This window comes from Ochotona curzoniae, unplaced genomic scaffold (genome assembly GCF_017591425.1).
Source record: "Ochotona curzoniae isolate NIBS_2020 unplaced genomic scaffold, NIBS_Ocur_1.0 patch396, whole genome shotgun sequence".
NCBI lineage: Eukaryota > Metazoa > Chordata > Mammalia > Lagomorpha > Ochotonidae > Ochotona > Ochotona curzoniae.
Window position 1 is genome coordinate 1 of NW_024466968.1, and position 19,029 is coordinate 19,029.

The following is a 19,029-nucleotide window of genomic DNA, read 5'->3' on the forward strand; positions in this document are numbered from 1 at the left end:
TTCAAGCCACCAGGACACAGGCTCCCCCACCTCCTTATTCTTCTCAGCTCTTCTGCTGATGACTTTGGCCTTTGCAATGACAATCTGCTTTCGGAGCCTTCCCTTTCTCAGAACTATGTAGTAGCCCAAGCACACCCATCAGTGATAGGGACAGCTCTTGGCAGCACTCACTCATGTCTGCTCACTGCCCAGCATCTACAGCTTACCAAGGTTGGCAGAATCTCTGGTTCCTCTTCAAGTCATATTGCCTCATACCAACTTTCCCAAAGTAACCCCAGTGATATTTTTTATTTTATTTTTTTAGATGATGGTTACATAGTCAATCAGGGTGAGAAGTATCTAGGGTTAGGGTGAAATGGGGGTGATTGTTGTTGCCAATTTTTCTATTTCTTCTTCCTATTTCTGGGGGGAGGGAGGAGGTAAAGGGATAGGCCATACTCAGCCTCCCAACCATCCCAGTATCCAAGGATGGGGAAAAAGGCCACAACCTGGATATTTGTCAAAGTTGATCCTGAGGTGATGCCTGCCACCAGCATTCCCCTGGCCTCCCAGGTGCTTCTGGAGCTTGCCAGGCTATGACTGTGGCTTATGTAGCCGCGCAGTTGTAGGTTTTCCTCAGTCTAGATGGCATATTGGCTATTGAGATTAAAAGCCTGGGAATGGTTCTTAAGCATCAGCCTAAGCATTCATACTGATTTCTTACTTCAAAAGCAGGATTTCAGCTTTCCAAACCGAATGTGATTACCCAGTTGGAGAAGGGGGAGGAGCCATGGATGACACAGAAAGAAGATCTAGGAGACCCCAGTCCAGGTGAGACCAAGGCAGGTGGTGTCTTTTACTGTACCAGCCAGAGTGCTCCTGACTCCCTCGCCTGGGAAAAAGACTCAGGCCACTGGATGGGGCCTGCACTAAGCCTGATGTCTTCCTTTCTCCTTACCCCTTTTTTCCTGCAGTCATCTCTGTGGAGTCAGAAGGGAGAGATACCGTGTCCTCACTAAGTTTAAACTTGATTTTCCCCTCTTTCTCTAGAGGCCTAAGGTTAACTGTTCCAAGCTCTGTTCTCTGAGCAATCAAATGTGTATGATCTCCCCCAAAAAAGAGATCTCTTCAGGACCGTCCTGCTAGTCTGAATTTCTTGGAACAGCCATTTTATGAAGCTCCTGTAAGAGAAATTACCACAGGATTTCTTCTTACCAAATCCAGCGGTGTTTAGCAATCTTCTTGAACTTTGTGGACATTCAGAATATTTTAGCAAATTTCTGAGCCTCTGCCTACACTAAGAAATGAGAGGAGGATGGCATTGTCACACTTCAGGTTAAGCTGCAGCTTGTGACATCAGCATTACGTACTGAAGTACCAGTTCAAGTCTATTCTGCTCAGCTTCCAATCCAGCACCTTGCTGATGTGCCTGGAAAATCAGCAGAAGGTGAGCCTAACTATTTGGGCTTCTGCCTCCCAAGTGGGAGACCAGCATAGGTTCCTGGCTGTTCCATGCAGGCTTTGGGAGAATGAATCAGAGGATGGAAGATTTTTGTCTCCCTCTCTGTTCTGTCTTTAGAATAAATTAAAAAAAATTTTTTTTAAGATTTATTTATTTTTTATTGAAAAGGTAGCTATACAGGTAGAAGGAGAGACCGAGGGGAAGATCTTCCATTTGATGATTCACTCCCCAACCAGCCCCCACAGACGGAGCTGCGTCAATCTGAAGCCAGGAACTTCTTCTAGGTCTCCCATGAGGGTGCAGGGTCCTAAAGCTTTGGGCTGTCCTCGACCGTTCCCAGGCCACAAGGAGGAAGCTGAATGGGAAACGAGGGCACCAGGATTAGAACAGGCACCCGTATAGGATCCCGGCGTGTGCAAGACGAGGACTTTAGCCAGTAGGCCCTTAAAAAAAATTTTTTTTTAAAGATTTATTTATTTATTGCAAAGTCAGATATACAGAGAGGAAATCTTCCATCTGTTGATTCATTCCCCAAGTGAGTGGAACGGCCGATGCTATGCCAATCCGAACCCAGGAGCCAGAAACTTCTTGCGGGTATACCACACTGGTGCAGGGTCCCAAAGCTTTGGGCCGTCCTCAAACTGCTTTCCCAGGCCACAAGCCAGGAGCTGGATGGGAAGTGGAGCTGCCGGGATTAGAACCAGTGCCCATATGGGATCCTGGTGCATTCAAGGTGAGGACTTTAGCCACTAGGCCACACTGCCGGGCCCAGGCCCTAAAAATTTTTTAAAGAAATTAATTAGAATTGAATCCCTGCTATTCTTCCACTTTTCAAAACAACCACTCTTTTGAGTTTATACCCCTTCCCATATGTCTTCATACTTATATATATATGTATGTCCCTAAACAATACACATAGCATTGTTTTATGTATCCTATTTTATTTTTAAAGTTTTATTTTTACTGAAAATGCAGATTTATAGAGAGAACAAGAGACAGAAAGATCTTCCATCCATCGGTTCACTCCCCAAATGGCTACAGCTGAGCCGTTCCAAAGCCAGGTGCCAGGAACTTCCTCTGGGTCTCCCACGCAGGTGCAGAGTCCCAAGGCCTTGGGCCATTCTCCAGCACTTTTCCAGGCCACAAACAGACTGGATGGGAAGTGGAGCAACCAGGACACAAACTGGCATCCATATGGGATGCCAGCGCTTGCAGGCAGAGGATGAGTCAATTGAGCCATCTCGTAGACCCCTTTGTGTCCTGTTCTTAAATAAACAGTATATATAGTTCCTCTTCTTGTTTTTTTATTTAACACTGCTGATATTTCATTATATTATTTTAGATCATCCAGGTCCATTGAATTCATAGACTAGAATTTATTATTAACAGATATTTAAAATGTTTCCACATCTGGGGATTATAAAGATGTTGTGATGAGCTTTCACATGCATGTCTCCTTGTATACACATGCAGGTATTTTGCTAAGATGGTTGGTAGGGGCAGAATTGTTGGCCATGGACTATAAGCATTTTTATTTTGCTATTACCAGATTGCTCTTCAAAGCAGTTACACTAATCTTGGGTACAGAGGCCCAAGGACTTGAGCTATCCACTGGCCATACACAAGGAGCTGGATCAGAAATGGAGCAGCTGGGACTTGAACTATGCCAGTGCCACAGGCAGAGACTTAGCCTACCATACCCGGTGCCAGTCTGGGTTTCTTATTTTTCTCCTTTGGTTAAATAACATTTTTGTGGATCTTTGGATGTATTAATAACTTTAGGAAGCAGGACTATATATGTACACACATTCTTTTCTAATAAAGCACAGGGCCCGGAGGTGTGACCTAGCAGCTAAAGTCCTCGCTTTGAATGCGCCAGGATCCCATATGGGTGCCAGTTCTAATCCCAGCGGCTCCACTTCCCATCCAGCTTCCTGCTTGTGGCCTGGGAAAGCAGTTGAGAAAGGCCCAAAGCTTTGGGACCCTGTACCCACACAGGAGACCCAGAAAAGGTTTCTGGTTCCCGGCTTTGGATCAGCACAGCACCAGCCCTTGTGCTCACTTGGGGAGTGAATCATTGGACAGAAGATCTTCCTCTCTCTTCTCTCTGTATATCTGACTTTGTAATAAAAATAAATAAATCTTTAAAAAATTATAATAATAATAAAGGACAGGATAATTTTTTATTTTAAATTCTGTTGCTGGAACAAGTGTATCCTCCTGCTTCTGGAGTAGGAGGGACATTTTTATCTGTATTAGATTATTTTCCCAAAAGTATTTGTCAGTTTAAAAGATTTAACATTCTGAAGACATAACATTGGAATTTCATTACTTAGTGTTATTAAAAAGAATGATACTGAAACATACAGATCTCACAACCAATATATTTAAAATGATATTTTCAATTTATTCACTGTTCCTCAATTTCATTTCCAATTTCCTCTCAATTTGTGCGACTGTAATCATAGCTAAACTCTCATGTACTTTACATATTATCTAAATGTTCCATATCCACTTGAGTGAGTGATTTTGGACAGCATAATAAATGTGGGCTAAGTGTATATTTCTTCTTTTTTTCAGATTTGACAGAAGCCAGTGATCCAGCTGCCAAGGGCAGTGATTCCCAGGAGCAGTTATATCATGGCGTTGTGATGGAACGGTTCATGAAGGATGAGATCATTTATTCCACACTGAAACAAGTCTCCTGTTACAAGGATGCGTTAGACAGGCACCAGGAAACCTATGGAAGAGACAAGAGACAAGACATTTTGACCAGCAGGATGAGAGGCCAAGAAACTAACAACTTTGAAGAAAATATCATTGTGAGTTCAAATGTTATTATTGAACAGAAGCATCATAAATGTGACACATCTAGAAAGAGGAACAAATACAAGTTGGATTTGATTAACCATCCAACAAATTACATAAGAACAAAGACTTACGAATGTACTATATGTGAAAAAGTGTTCAAGCAGCCCATTCACCTTACTGAACACATGAGAATTCATACTGGAGAGAAGCCTTTCAGATGTGAAGAATGTGGAAGGGCCTTCAGTCAGAGTGCATCCCTTAGTACCCACCAGAGAATCCACACTGGAGAGAAGCCCTTTGAGTGTGAGGAGTGTGGCAAGGCCTTCCGACATCGCTCATCACTTAATCAGCATCACAGAACTCACACGGGGGAGAAACCCTATGCTTGTGATAAGTGTCAGAAGGCTTTCAGCCAGAACATTAGCTTGATCCAACATTTGAGGACTCATTCTGGAGAGAAGCCTTTTACGTGTAATGAATGTGGAAAAACCTTCCGACAGATCAGACACCTGAGTGAACACGTAAGAATTCACACTGGGGAGAAGCCCTATGCATGCACGGCATGTTGTAAAACCTTCAGTCACAGAGCATATCTGACGCATCATCAGAGAATCCATACAGGAGAGAGACCCTACACGTGTAAGGAATGTGGGAAAGCCTTTAGGCAGAGGATACACCTGAGCAACCATAAAACTGTCCACACAGGAGTGAAAGCATATGAGTGCAATCGCTGTGGGAAAGCCTACAGGCACGACTCCTCCTTTAAGAAGCATCAGAGACATCACACAGGAGAAAAACCTTATGAATGTACCGAGTGTGGAAAAGCATTCAGTTATAATTCATCACTCAGTCGACACCATGAAATACACAAGAGGAATGCCTTCCAAAAAAATGTATAAAAATAGAGATTTAACATAAAACCTAAACCAAGTCTAGTTCAAAGATTCTATGTTGTAGAATTTCAGGACTCAGTAAATTTGAGGAATTGCTAGAAAGATGCTAACTTTCATTTTTTTTCTACTGTGATGTCACTGGCATCTACTGATGCTTCCATACAAACTATTTAATCAAATTTTGTCCTATTTAAATGAATTCAGCACTAGGAAAAATAAATAATGTAATGCTTTTTCTGATCTCACAGGGAATGAATACATTTTTCTTCATGATAATTCACTGACTTACATTCAGACCAGCATTTAGGAACTACTGTTTAAAGTAGTTCCACCCCTATTTTTTTTTAATTAAAAAAACTTAATGGGAAAGCTTCCACCTAACATAAAAGTTTAGAAAACTTACACAGTGAGAAACCTCTGTCTCCCATCTCATTCTACCCAGAGGCAACCATAGTTTGTAACTAATTTTTGCGTGTACCCTTCCAAACTTTTCTGTGTATATCCAAGGGAATATACAGATTTTCTTTGTGGGAGGATAAGATTTGTTTATTGATCTGAAAGCCAGAGTTACAGAGCAATGTACCTTCAAAATAAACATATTACTTGCCTTAGACTGTATTCTAGAAGCATCTGGCTAAGCCAGGCATAGAACTAATTCAAGTCATAATGGTTCATTTCTGGACTTGCATTGGAGTTCTCAGGGAAGTGTACTTTTCTTCCCACTGAACATACATCTGGATGGCTATAGCCCAGGAGCTAGGATGCTGTAGCCCAGGAGGCTTCTTGTAAACTCAAAGGAAACAGATGGGAGAAATAGAAACTCACTTGGTCACATTATTTGAACCTCGCTCGAAGTCTCACATAAGGTCAGCCTTAGGTTTTTCAGTCTCGTGTAAATCAGCCACTCTAGGTGATTCAGGGTTCAGAGTGCCCTGTATCTGAAGCGGCTTGTTTTGAGTGGGCATGTGCCAACTCTTTTCCATTTCCCCGACTCCCCAGCTGTCACATCTGGCTCTAACAAAAAATACCCTTTTTAATGATCACAATTGATATTTGACTGAAAAGAGGCTGATCTTCACATGAAGAGCATATTTTCAAATACGGAATGTCATCAGTGGGTGGGGTTCTCTGGAACACATAAAGATTATACCAGTTATGAGCCCAGCATTTGAGAAGAGCTGAAACGTGAGCAAGGTGAATTCTTTGTCTTTAAGGCTCAAATGTTCAAAAGCAGCACATCTAAGGGAAATCTACAGTGAGCTGCACAAATGCAAGCCACATGTGACAGCTTTTAGGCAGCTACATTAATACAATGAAGTGAGTATAAAAATACTTAACCCAGTATATCCAAGATGTTCCAATATGTAACCAGTATGTAATGGGGGGGGGGGGGCGGGTAAGAGGTCTTCAAAAGTATGTAGGTATTTTATAGTTACTTTTATTTTGGACTAGCCACATTTCAAGTGTTGGCTATATATGTAGAGGTACCTGCCATACCGGGCCAGCACAGCTCTGGTGAACATTTCTGTGAGTATAAAACTGCTATCTGGTAGAATAAGTGCAGTGCTAGAGGTATGAAACCTGCCCTCTGAAAGACCAGGGAAGGAAAAACAGGATGAAAGGGAAATAAGACCATTTCTAAAATTATTTGCATAGTTGCAAATGCTCCCAAGAGAGCAAAAAAACAAATTAAGAACTTTTATTTAGAGATGAACCCTGAGACTCACTTCCTGGAACAGCTCCAGGAGGGGCATGTGTTTTTTTTTTTTTTTTAAGATTGATTTATTTTTATTGCAAAGTCAGATATACAGAGAGGAGGAGAGACAGACGATCTTCCGCCCGACGATTCACTCCCCAAGTGAGTGCAACAGCAGGTGCTGTGCCGATCCGAAACCGGGAACCAGGTCTCCCACGCTGGTGCAGGGTCCCAAAGCTCTGGGCTGTCCTCAACTGCTTTCCCAGGCCACAAGCAGGGAGCTGGATGGGAAGTGGGGCTGCTGGGATAGAAGCGGTGCCCATATGGGATCCCAGGCGTGCAAGGCAAGGATTTTAGCCACTAAGCCACCGGGCCCTAGGAGAAGCATCTTGTGAATTTTGTGGTATGGCTATATTGAATAGTCCTTATTCCCCAGATCCATGACTATTTTTAATGTCCTGCTTCACTTCATTCAGTGATAACTGCCTCTTTCCCTGCCCCCAAAACCGCATTTGAAGAGTGACACTAGTGTAAAAAGCTGGGGACAGGTTTTCATGGCTAGAGAAAGTAGAGACCTCTGGCCTGAGTCCAGCAATGCCTTCTTATTTCACACTTGTTTAGAAAGCTTTTGCTCAACTTCATATTTCTGATACAAAAGCTGTCTTTCTACATAAGCATAAAATCACTTCAACACTCAAGCTATCCACAATAGAAAGGTTAATTAAAAACAATCACAATTTGGGCCCAGTACGTTAGCCCAGCAGGTAAAGTCATCATCTTGCACGCACTGGGACCCCATATGGGCGCCGGTTCTAATCCCAGTGGCCCCACTTCCCACCCAGCTCCCTGCTTGTGGCCTGGGAAAGCAGCTGAGGACAGCCCAAAGCCTTGGGACCTTGTACCCACGCAGGAGACCTGGAATAAGCTCCTGGCTCCTGGCTTTGGATCGGTTTAGCTCCAACCATTGTGGCCACTTGGGAGAGTGAATTATTGGATGGAAGATCTTTCTGTCTCTTCTCCTCTGTGTATATCTGACTTTCCAATAAAAATAATTATTTTTTTTTCTGTTACAGACAGAAAAGTTTATTTGCAAAGGGACCAGGTAACCAGGGAAGAAAGAGGGAAGGGGAGGGCCCAGCAGCATGGCCTAGCCGCTAAAGTCCTCGCTTTGAACGCGCCAGGATCCCATATGGTTGTCGGTTCTAATCCTGGCAGCTCCACTTCCCCTCCAGCTCCCTGCTTGTGGCCTGGGAAGGCAGTTGAGAATGGCCCAAAGTTTTGCGACCCTGCACCAGTGTGGGAGACCCGGAAGAAGTTCCTGGATCCTGGTTCGGATCGGCAGCACCGGCCGTTGCACTCACTTGGGGAGTGAATCATCAGACGCAAGATCTTCCTCTCTGTCTCTCCTCCTCTCTGTATATCTGACTTTCCAATAAATAAATAAATCTTAAAAAAAGAAAAAAAAGAGAGAGAGAGAAGGGCAACGCACCTCCGGAGAGAAAACTGGGAGGTGGGGTGCCTCTGGAAAGGGGAGGGAGAGAGACACCCAATAATAAATCTTTAAAAGTAAGCACAGTTTAAGGTGGTATTGATGCGGTGGGTAAGATGTTGCTCAGGACACCTGCATTCATATTTCAATGTCTGAGTTTGAGTTCCACCTCTCTCCTAAGTCCACCCTGCTGCAAATGTGCAGCCTGAGAGCCTGAAAATAGTGGCTGGAATCTCTGGGCTCCTGCCACCCATGTGGGGGATTCCATAAATGGAGTTCCTGGCTCCTGGCTTCAGCCTGGCCCAGCCATGTCTGTGGTGGGTATTTGGGAATGTACTACACGATAGAGATCTACTTATTTACTTGAAAGACAGGGGTTGGGGAGAGAGAGAATCTTGCACCCACCTGCTTTACTCCCCAAATGACCACAACCCAGGCTGGCAGGCTAGCCAGGAACTTCATCTGTGACTCCCACGTGGGTGGCAGGGGCCCAAGTACTGGCCTTATCTTCTGCCTTCCCAGGTACATTGGTAGGAAGCTGGATGGGAAGCAGAGAAGGTGGGATTCAGCCAGCATTCTGACATGGGATGCCAGCTGCCCACACCTAATTTGCTGTGCCACAACTCCAGCTGCGATAAATCCCACCATACCATACCACATCCTTTTTAACATTCTGCTAACTTTTCTTCCAGTGTTCTTAGCGCTCTCCCTCACTCTATTTTAAAGCTATTTTTATTTGAAAGGCAGAGAGTGATACATAGTGAGGGCCATTTTCTATCCACTGGTTAATGCCTCAAATGGCCACAAAGGCAGAGGCTGGACCAGGCTGAAACCAAGATTGGAGAATTCCATCTGGGTCTCACAGGAGCTCAAGTACTTGGGTTATCTTCTACTGCTTTCCCAGGCGCAATAGCAGGGACCTGGACAGGAAGTAAAACTGACCATGTCCCAAGAAACAGTTTTGTGAAAGTAAGCAAATTGAACACCTACATTGAACGCCAGTTTCCGTGTGTGTGTGTTTTAGATTTATTTTTATCGCAAAGGCAGATTATAGAGAGGAGAAACAGGAAGCTCTCCCAGCTGCTGGTTCATTCCCCAAGTTCCCACGACAACCAGAGCTGAGGCGATTCCAAGCCAGGAGCCCGGAGCCTCTTCTGAATCTCCCACGCGGGTGCAGGGTCCCATGGCTTTGGGCGGTCCTGGACTGTTTTCCCAGGCCAAACTCCGGGAACTGGAAGGGAGCGGGACTGCCAGGACACAAGCCAGTGTCCATATGGGATCCCAGCGCATGCAACATGAGGATTTAGCCACCAAACCATTGCCCCTGGCCTAAGCACCGGCATTTTGGAAAAGTTAGCTCATGGTTGTTCTTTCAGCTGGCAAGGCTGTTGAGAAGAGCTAAGGTAGGCACGTAAGGCCAAGGGTGGCAAAATGGCATCATAACACTTGGGGCACAGAGGCCAGGGGAGAGGGCCCCGCCAGATGGAGAACTTAGGCGATAGCAGCTCCTTTTGGAATGAAGAGGCACAGAGACAGCAGCGAAGGACACTGTCCGGCTTTTTAGCAAGCGCCCACACGCCCACCTTCCCGTGGCCACCAGCACCTTGCGCTCCAGCCACAGCCTCGCTGGAGCAGGGGCCTCTGGGAAGGGGCGGCGCTGGGCCGCCGCGGAGCCTGCTGGGTACCGGGCGGGAGGTGTGTCGGGAGTCTGTCCCGCTTCATCCTGAAGGTGCCGGGCAGAGCCCTGGAGCAGTCCCGCAGCAGAGCCAGTGGCGGCCGGCCGGCCGGGGCTCTGCGGAGTATCTGAGGTTAGAGAAGGCGGGCGAGCCGGGATTGGGACTGAAGGGCTAGCGTTTCGGATGCCGGGGGTCTGCCCCGCCTCCTACGGCGCGGCTCGCAGAGAGCCAACTCCGGCGGGTTCTGGACCCACGCCCTCGGCTGAGGTGCTGCGGGAACGCCGGCCCTTCCCGGACGCCCCGGGGCTTGCACGGCTCTCCGGCGGGAGTCGTGCGCCTTCGGAATGCAGCTGGGGATGCCCGGACATGTCTGGGCGCCCACAGCGCCCGCAGTGGCAGCGCGAATCCAAAAAGGACCCGCCTTCCGAGCTCCTGGGGACCCCGAGTGTTTTTAGCCATTTTACTTGAGGGAAAGAGGGACGGGATCAGTAACTGCATCCAGGGTACAGGGAAAACGAAGTCAGAGTTTGCCTCGGAAGAAGCGAGCGTGTTACTCCTCTTGAAATGATTATGCTTTGCAGCAGATTTGCAGTTTAAGACACTTGGATAAATATGCAGTTTGCATATTTTACTACCATTTAAGTATTCTATAATGCAATAGCTTTTTAAAATATAAGCAAAAGTCTTAGTGTCTTTTTCCCATTGTAAGTGACTTCTGGCTACCTATGCTTTCCTTCATTAGTGACATTTAAACTGTTAAAAAATTAGCCACAAACAGAAATAATATTGATGACTTTTTCAGAGCATCAGCTCTTAAACTTGTTAGGGGGGTTGATGCACTCACCATATTCACTCCTTATGAGAATGGCAGTGAGGCTTACACTTAGTTCTGTCAGGTTATGTTCTATGTCAAATCTTTCATAACGTTTCTGCTGCCAAAGAAATGGTAGTGCTCTGGTTGTACCACGTTTTGAATTCTCCATATGATTATGTATGGGTGCTTAGGAGGATGACCAGGACGGTTATTGTCATAAGTTGACTAGTTTCTTGAGATGAAAACTATTTGGGGAAACAAAACATGATGTATGGTTCATTGTTTCCTGGTTTAAAGAAAAACTATCCAGGACACGTTTAGAATAGTTGAAATCTGGGTGCGGATTGGAGTATTAGGAAGTGATTAATTTTGTTAGGTGTGATAATAGTATTACATGTATGTAGGTGTTGTGCCGGATTTTTGAGAGCCCCAAAAATAATCAAGTCTGAAGTCAGTGCTGAGGAATAAAGGTGGTTTATTCAGGTTAGCCCAGGTCTCCCAGCCACCCCCGCCCAGCCCATCTGCAGCCGAGGCTGCAGCAGGAACAGCAGGGTGGAAAAATAGAAGGGCTGAGGTTGAACAGCACAGGGTTCTTACACATTTCAGGGCAATTATACAGTCATGATTGGTCAGTTTAACTGTTAACTTTCAAAAAGAACAAGTTGGCAGGCTTCTGTTGGTGGGTTTGAAGCAAGCAACTTCCAAAAGGTACAAACTGGTGGGCTATAGGGCGGTGGGTCTTATCAAACACCAGGGACCTCCTTCCTGAGGAGTGCTCTGCCCACGTGCCCTGCCAGGTGTCCTGCTGGGTGTCACTAGCCGGTCAGGCCTGGAGTTCACACAGCCCCCAGCCAGGCAAGTAAGGCAGGATCACAGCAGAAAACATCTAGGTTCTTCCTAGGAAAATGTCATTCCAAACTATACAGTGAAGCAGTGAATTGTTAGGATGTCTTTGAAGTAGTTGAGCCAAAAAAATATGTACAAACAAAAAGAAAATATTAAAGGCCTTCAAAAAATTGTGTAAAGATGTAATCAAAAGCTATGTAAAGTTTTCGTTCATTTTTTGAACATCCTTTGTACACACAACTGACAATGGTTACTTATCTTTCTGGTGCTTTTGGGTATTCTTTGTTGTGTCCTAAATTCTGTTATAGAGTTGAAAACAAAATGGAGCAAGCTTGGCTCATTGCTAAGCAGCTGTGAGCTTGCAGGCTGAATGGCCTATATGACCTTTTTAACACAAATCAAGGCCCAAGTCTGATTATCTCGCAGGTGGCTCCAAGAAATTAAGTGGTTACCTTAATTGCTGGACCAGAGAGTAGCCAGGTATGGGCTGTTCAGCTGAGATAGGCAGGAAATGTGTAGCATTTCCTCCCTCACCTTGCAGGCTATTGTGGATTGCCCCCTTTTCAATCTGTTGTGGACTGACCCTATAAAAACCCTGTGAATGTGAACCTTCTGGAAAGGGGTTTTGGTCTCAGCCTGCTGGTTAGGTCAGTCAGATCATTTGCCTTGCTTCTCATTTATAATGAAACTTTGTTGTGACTGCCGCTGGTAAATGTAACATTCTGTGTTAGTGGTCGAGTGGATGCAATACTATGTATGTTTGAAATTTTTATTAGAAGTATTTTCATAGACATTTATTTCACTTGAAAGAGTTATGGAGAGGAGAGAGAGGGAAAGAAAAAGAGATCTTTTATCTGCTGTTCATTCCTTCACTGGCTGCAATGGCTAGAGTTGATCTGATTTGAAGTCAGAAGCCAGAAGCTTCCTCTGGTACTCCCATGTGGGTACAGGAGCCCAAGTGCTTGAGCCGTCCGCTGCTTTCCCAGGCTATAACAGAGAGCTGGGTTGGAAAGTGGAGAAGTTGGGACTGGATGTTGTCACTGCAAGCAGAAGATTCTGCAGCTGCTATACCAGCCCTAGAAGAAGGTGTTGGGATATTGGGTATAAAGTTCTTGGCTCAGAGTTGAGACGCTATTGAAAAACAATAAATATTGACTTATTTACAGCAATAAACTTCAGGTTAAAAAAAGTTGACCATCAAAGAGCAAGGGGAACAGGGAGAGGCGTGGGGAAGGAGAGGGAGGCTCCGGAGCCACAATGCAACCCAGGCCTCCCACAGAGTGTTCGGATCCCAATTACTTAAGCCGCGATTGCTGCCTCTTGGGGTCCGCATCTGCAGGAATCTGCACTCAGAGGCCAGAGCAGGGTGTTGGCCGCTGCCACTCCTAGGTGGCATGGACACAGGGGCTTAGCCATTAGGCTAAGTACCTGCTCCAAGTTTTAGGAACTTTCTGTCATGAGCTAATTTCTTGTGTAGAAAAAAATGAACTTTATGGAAAATTCCAGTAATTTTTTTTGTAATTTTAAGAGAATAATGTATAAAGCCAGTGAGGAGTTAAAATATAACCCACCAAGAGCTGTTTCTCCTGACCTTTCTTTCCTTAATACATCCCAGTTATTAACAAGCTAATGAATCCCACATGTTGTGAACGTCTTCTCTCCCATTGCTTCATGGATTACTTTGTGTGTGAGCAGCTTTATTTATATTGATCTATAGTTGATTTTTTTTTTTTTTGCCATAGGCTGTTCCTGAGAATTGCATTTCAAAGCAATCATTATGGAGCTTTCTCAGGGCACAGTCTGTAATTGAGGTTTATTTTCCTAGACAAAGACTTTGTATCTTTTTTTTTTTTTTAAAGATTTATTTTTATTAATTTTTTTTTATTGGAAAGGCAGATATACAGAGAGGAAGATCTTGCGTCTGATGATTCACTCCCCAAGTGAGCACAACGGCCGATGCTATGCCGATCCGAAGCCAGGAGCCTCTTCCAGGTCTCCCATGTGTGTGCAGGGTCCCAAGGCTTTGGGCCGTCCTCAACTGCTTTCCCAGGCCACAGGCAGGGAGCTGGAAGGGAAGCGGGGCTGCCGGGATTAGAACCGGTGCCCATATGGGATCCTGGGCGTTCAAGGTGAGGACCTTAACCACTTGCGCCACTACGCCGGGCCCAAAGACTTTGTATCTTTTACAAAAATTATGAAAGTGGTCCATGGTAAACTATCAGACATTGCTTCAGCAATTGTACAGATCTACATTCACTTAAAAATAAGTAAATAATCTTGGGACCAGCCTTGTGACCTAACAGGTTAAGCCTCTGACTGCAATGGCAGTACCCCATATGGGTGTCAGTGTGAGACCCAGCTGTTTCATTTCTGATCCAACTCCCTGTTAAAGTACCTGGGAAAGCAGCAGAAGATGGCCCAAGTCCTTGGGCCCCTGCCACCCATGTGGGAGACCCAGAAGAAGCTCCTGGTTTCTGACTTCAGCTTGGTTCAGGCTCTGGCTTTGGCCTGGCCCAACCCCAGCTGTTGCTGCCATTTGGAGAGTGAACCAGCTGATAGATCTGTGCTCTCCCATCCCCTCCCCCTCCTTCTCTTTCCTCCCCTCTCCTCATCTCCTTTCTCCTCCCCTCCTATCCTCTTCTTTCTTCTCCTATCCTTTCCTCTTCTCGCCTCTTCCCTTTCTTCTCCTTCTCTCACTTCCCCTCCCCTCCTCTCCTCTTCCTCCTCTGCCTTTCAAATAATAATAAAAAAAAAACTTTAATAAAAAAAATTAAAATTTGTTTTGAAAGAGAAATGGGCCCAGCACAATAGCTTAGTGGCTAAAACCTTGCCTTGCATGTGCCAGGATCCCATATGGGACCCTGCACCCACATGGAAGCCCTGGAAGAAGCTCCTGGCTCCTGGTTTTGGATCAGGTTATCTCTGCCACTTGGGGAGTGAACCAGTGAACAGAAGATCTTTCTTTTATCTGCTTTCTCTGTATATTTCCCTTTTGATTAATAATTAAGGATAGATTGGGTCTGGCGGCGTGGCCTAGTGGCTGAAGTCCTCGCCTTGAACCTGCCAGAATCCCATATGGACGCCGGTTCTAATCCCGGCAGCTCCACTTCCCATCCAGCTCCCTGCTTGTGGCCTGGGAAAGCAGTCAAGGACGGCCCAAAGCTTTGGGACCCTGCACCCGTGTGGGAGACCCGGAAGAAGTTCCTGGATCCTGGCTTTGGATCGGCATAGCATCAGCCGTTGTGCTCACTTGGGGAGTGAATCATTGGACAGAAGATCTTCTTCTCTGTCTCTCCTCCTCTCTGTATATCTGACTTTCCAATAAATAAATAAATCTTTTTTAAAAAATAAGGATAGATCTTTAAAAAAAATATTGTTAAGTCAGTATTGTTTAGAATCAGAAAAGGCAAACCTGAAATTTCCTAAATCTAAAAAATTGAGTCCAAGGAAGACTACATTTTTTAAAGATTTATTTATTTCATTGGAAAGATATACAGAGAGGAGGAGAGACAGAGAGGAAGATCTTCCATCTGATGTTTCACTCCCCAAGTGACCACAACGGCTGGAGCTGAGCCAGTCCAAAGCCAGGAGCCAGGAGCCTCTTCCAGATCTCCCACACAGGTGCAGGGTCCCAAGGCTTTGGGCCGTTCTTGACTGCTTTCCCAGGCCACATGCAGAGAGCTGGATGAGAAGTGGACCTGCCATGATTAGCACCGGAACCCAAATGGGATTCTGGCACATGCAAGGTGAGGAATTTAGCCACTAGGCTACCACACCAGGCTCGGGAAGGCTATTTTTTTTAATTAATTAAATTTTTTGTTTGTTTGTTTCCAAAGGCAGATTTACAGAAAGGAGAGACATAGAAAAGGTCTTCTATCAACTGGCTCATTCCCCAGATAGCCACAATTACTAGAGCTGAGCCAATCTGAAGCCAGGAGCTAGGAGCTTCTTCTGGGTCTCCTATGCAGGTACAGGATTCTAAGAGTTTGGGCCATCCTCCACTGCTTTTCCAAGCCACAAGTTGGAAGCTGAATGAGAAGTAGAGCAGGTGGGGCAGAAACTGATGCCCATATGGGATCCCGAGGTTTGCAGGTGGAGGATTAGCCAGTTGAGCCGTTGTGTCAGCCCCAGAAAGCAATTTTTAAAAATTACATAGAGCACTAGTGGAAGATTGAGGCATAAAAGCTATTTCCCCCTTAAAAAATTCTGCCAAGGGGCCTGGCGTGGTAGCCTAGTGGTAGCCTAGTGGTTGCCTAGTGGTTAAATTCTTCACCTTGCACGTGCCAGAATTCCATATGGGCACCGGTTCTAATCCTGGCAGCCCTGCCTCCCATCCAGCTCCCTGCTTGTGGCCTGGGAAAGCAGTCGAGGACAGCCCAAAGCCTTGAGACCCTGCACTCACGTGGAAGAACTAAAAAAGGCTCCTGGCTCCTGGCTTCAGATCGGCTCAGCTCCAACCATTGTGGTCACTTGGGGAGTGATTCATTGGATGAAAGATCTTCTTCTCTGTCTCTCCTCTCTGTATATCTGACTTTCCATGAAAAATAAATAAATCTTTTTTTTAAAAAAGTTCTGCCAAGAGGGCCCATGTGGCTAATACAAAGAATTTTATTGTATAGTCTGCGCTACAACTCTATGGCAGTACAGATTGGTCATAAATAAATTGGCTTCTTCCAAGATTATCCAAAAATGGTCATTCTTTTTATCTGACTATGTATTTAACATGTTTCTGAGGAGTTTCTTTTTTGATGTTTGTTCAGTGCATTCTCTAACGTGTCGTGCAGGGCCTTCCTTGCCCATGACAGAGCTGTGCCATGTCAGCGGCTGGGGAGGAGGAGACAGCACCAGCAGAGTCGTCGGGATTCTCAGATTTGAGTGACTCAGAACTTGTGGAGTTTCTAGAACTGGAAGACTCCCAAGGGTCAGGTGCTTCAGGTAGCAAGCCTGGCCCATCTTCTGAACTGCCTGGGAAGGATGGCAAGGCCGTAAGCCTGCAGGACTGCGAGAAGCAACCGGCTGCCTCATCCCCCATGCAGAGATTCCACCTGCAGTATCTGTACGTCACTGACCTGTCCACTCAGAGCTGGTGCGAGCTGCAAACGGCATATGGAAAGGAGCTTCCTGGTTTCGTGACACCAGAGAAGGCAGCTGTTTTGGACACTGGTACTAGCATCCACCTGGCTAGAGAATTAGAACTTCATGATCTTGTGACTGTCCCCGTCACCACTCGGGAAGATGCCTGGGCAGTTAAGTTTCTGAACATTCTCTCAATGATTCCTACCCTGCAGTCAGCAGGGCGCATCCGAGAGTTCCCAGTGTTTGCAGAGGTGGAGGGGGTGCTTCTTGTCGGGGTAATTGATGAACTGCATTACACAGCCAAGGGGGAACTGGAACTGGCGGAGCTCAAGACACGCAGGCGCCCGGTGCTGCCTCTGGAAGCTCAGAAAAAGAAAGATTGTTTTCAAGTCAGCCTGTACAAATATATCTTTGATGCCATGGTGCAAGGAAAAGTGACCCCCACGAACCTTATCCACCATACAAAGTTGTGTCCAGACAAGCCCCTGGGGCCTTCGGTGCAGAGGCATGCCCGGCAGGGAGGTTTTTCTGTGAAATCTCTGGGTGATCTCATGGAATTGGTGTTCTTATCTCTCACCCTGTCCGACCTCCCAGCCATTGATATTCTAAAGATTGAATACATTCACCAGGAGACTGCCAGTCTGTTGGGTACAGAAATTGTAGCCTTTGAAGAGAATGAGGTGAGAGGCCGGGTGCAGCATTACATGGCCTACTGGAGGGGCCAGCGGGAGCCTCAAGGAGTTGACATAGAAGAGGCTTGGAAGTGCCGCACGTGCAACTATACAGACATCTGCACATGGAAGAAGGGTGGTGGAGTGCTCGGCTCCTCGCTGGAGCCCCAAGCCAAAAAAGCCAGATGAATAGAATGTATGCTTTTGGGAATGCTGACGCTTTCCATTTACCTGGATAAAAGAGAACCCATTTCTAAGCAATGCTTTCATGGAGAATGTTCTCATATTGGTTCTTCTTATATGGCCACAATCTCTAGCCACATCCAAGTCCAGGAGCAAGGCTCAGGGATGAGTGGGAGAGATACAGATTACCTATGGAGATTTGTCATGGGTTATCAAGAAGGTGGATGTTCATACGGCTACAGCAAGGTATCTCTCTACAAATGCCATTTTCCTTTAAAAAAAGGAGTCTCGGGCCCGGCACGGTGGCGCAAGTGGTTAAAGGTCCTCGCCTTGCACGCCCGGGATCCCAGATGGGCACCGGTTCTAATCCCGGCAGCCCCGCTTCCCTTCCAGCTCCCTGCCTGTGGCCTGGGAAAGCAGTCGAGGATGGCCCAAACCTTTGGGACCCTGCACCCACGTGGGAGACCCGGAAGAGGCTCCTGGCTTCGGATCGGCATAGAATCGGCCCGTTGCGCTCACTTGGGGAGTGAATCATCGGACGGAAGATCTTCCTCTCTGTCTCTCCTCTCTGTATATCCGCCTTTCCAATGAAAAAATAATAAAAAAAATAAATCTTTAAAAAAAGGAGTCTCTAATTCATTATAAGTCTTTTTATTTAAGGCAATAAGAATAAGCAACTTCTTATTCTTTTTTTTTTTTTTTAAGATTTATATATTTTTATTGGAAAGGCTGATATACAGAGAGGAGGAGAGAGGAGAAAGGTAGATCTTCCTTCCGATGGTTCACTCTCCAAATGACTGCAACGGCCGTTGCTGCGCCGATCTGAAGCCAGGAACCCAGAACCTCTTCTGGGTCTCCCACATGGGTGCGGGGTCCCAAGGCTTTGAGCCATCCTCGACTGCTTTCCTAGGCTACAAGCAGGGAGCTGGATGGGAAGCAGGGCCGTCAGGATTAGGACCTGCGCCAATATGGGATCCCGGCGCATGCAAGGCAAGGACTTTAGCCACTATGCTAACAGACCAGGCCCAAGAATAACACAACTTTTTATTCTTATACAATAAAGTAAAATATAAAAACACTGTGAGGACAGTTGACTTTTTTGCATAATCTTGATGATTCATAGATGAAGCATTCAAGCATTTAAATGAAACTTGTTTTTTTCTAAAGATTTCTTTTATTGGAAAGGCAGATATACAGATAGGAGAAGAGACAGAGAGGAAAATCTTCCATCTGATGATTCACTCCTCAAGTGACCGCAATGGCCGGAGCTGTGTCGATCCAAAGCCAGGAGCCAGGAGCTTCTTCTGGGTCTCCCACATGGGTGCAGGGTCCCAAGGCTTTGGGCCATCCTCAACTGCTTTCCCAGGCCACAAGCAGGGAGCTGGAAGGGAAGTGGGGCTGCCAGAATTAGAACTGGTACCCATATGGGATTC

General features: G+C 45.9%; 2 protein-coding genes and 1 pseudogene across 2 annotated transcripts; 2 read left to right on the forward strand and 1 right to left on the reverse strand.

The window, feature by feature from the left end:
* Position 1: 1 nt before the first annotated feature.
* Positions 2 to 631, reverse strand: LOC121167587 (annotated as a pseudogene).
* Positions 632 to 713: 82 nt separating this feature from the next.
* Positions 714 to 5,343, forward strand: LOC121167588 (zinc finger protein 69 homolog; the record flags this gene model as incomplete). Its single annotated transcript, XM_040997086.1, has 2 exons — positions 714 to 810; positions 4,022 to 5,343. Coding segments are annotated over 2 exons (1,227 nt in total), but the record flags the coding sequence as incomplete, so codon positions are not given.
* A 4,698-nt stretch (positions 5,344 to 10,041) lies between these two features.
* On the forward strand, positions 10,042 to 17,872 carry LOC121167586 (exonuclease V-like). The gene is made up of 2 exons (XM_040997085.1): positions 10,042 to 10,138; positions 16,451 to 17,872. Exon 2 carries the CDS (start codon positions 16,481 to 16,483, stop codon positions 17,600 to 17,602), a length of 1,122 nt encoding a protein of 373 aa, XP_040853019.1. The 5' UTR covers positions 10,042 to 10,138; positions 16,451 to 16,480; the 3' UTR covers positions 17,603 to 17,872.
* The last annotated feature ends 1,157 nt before the right edge of the window (positions 17,873 to 19,029 follow it).

Coding starts and splice junctions, on each gene's coding strand:
- LOC121167586 (XM_040997085.1), top strand. CDS start 16,481: ATGTCAGCGGCTGGGGAGGAGGAGACAGCACCAGCAGAGTCGTCGGGA.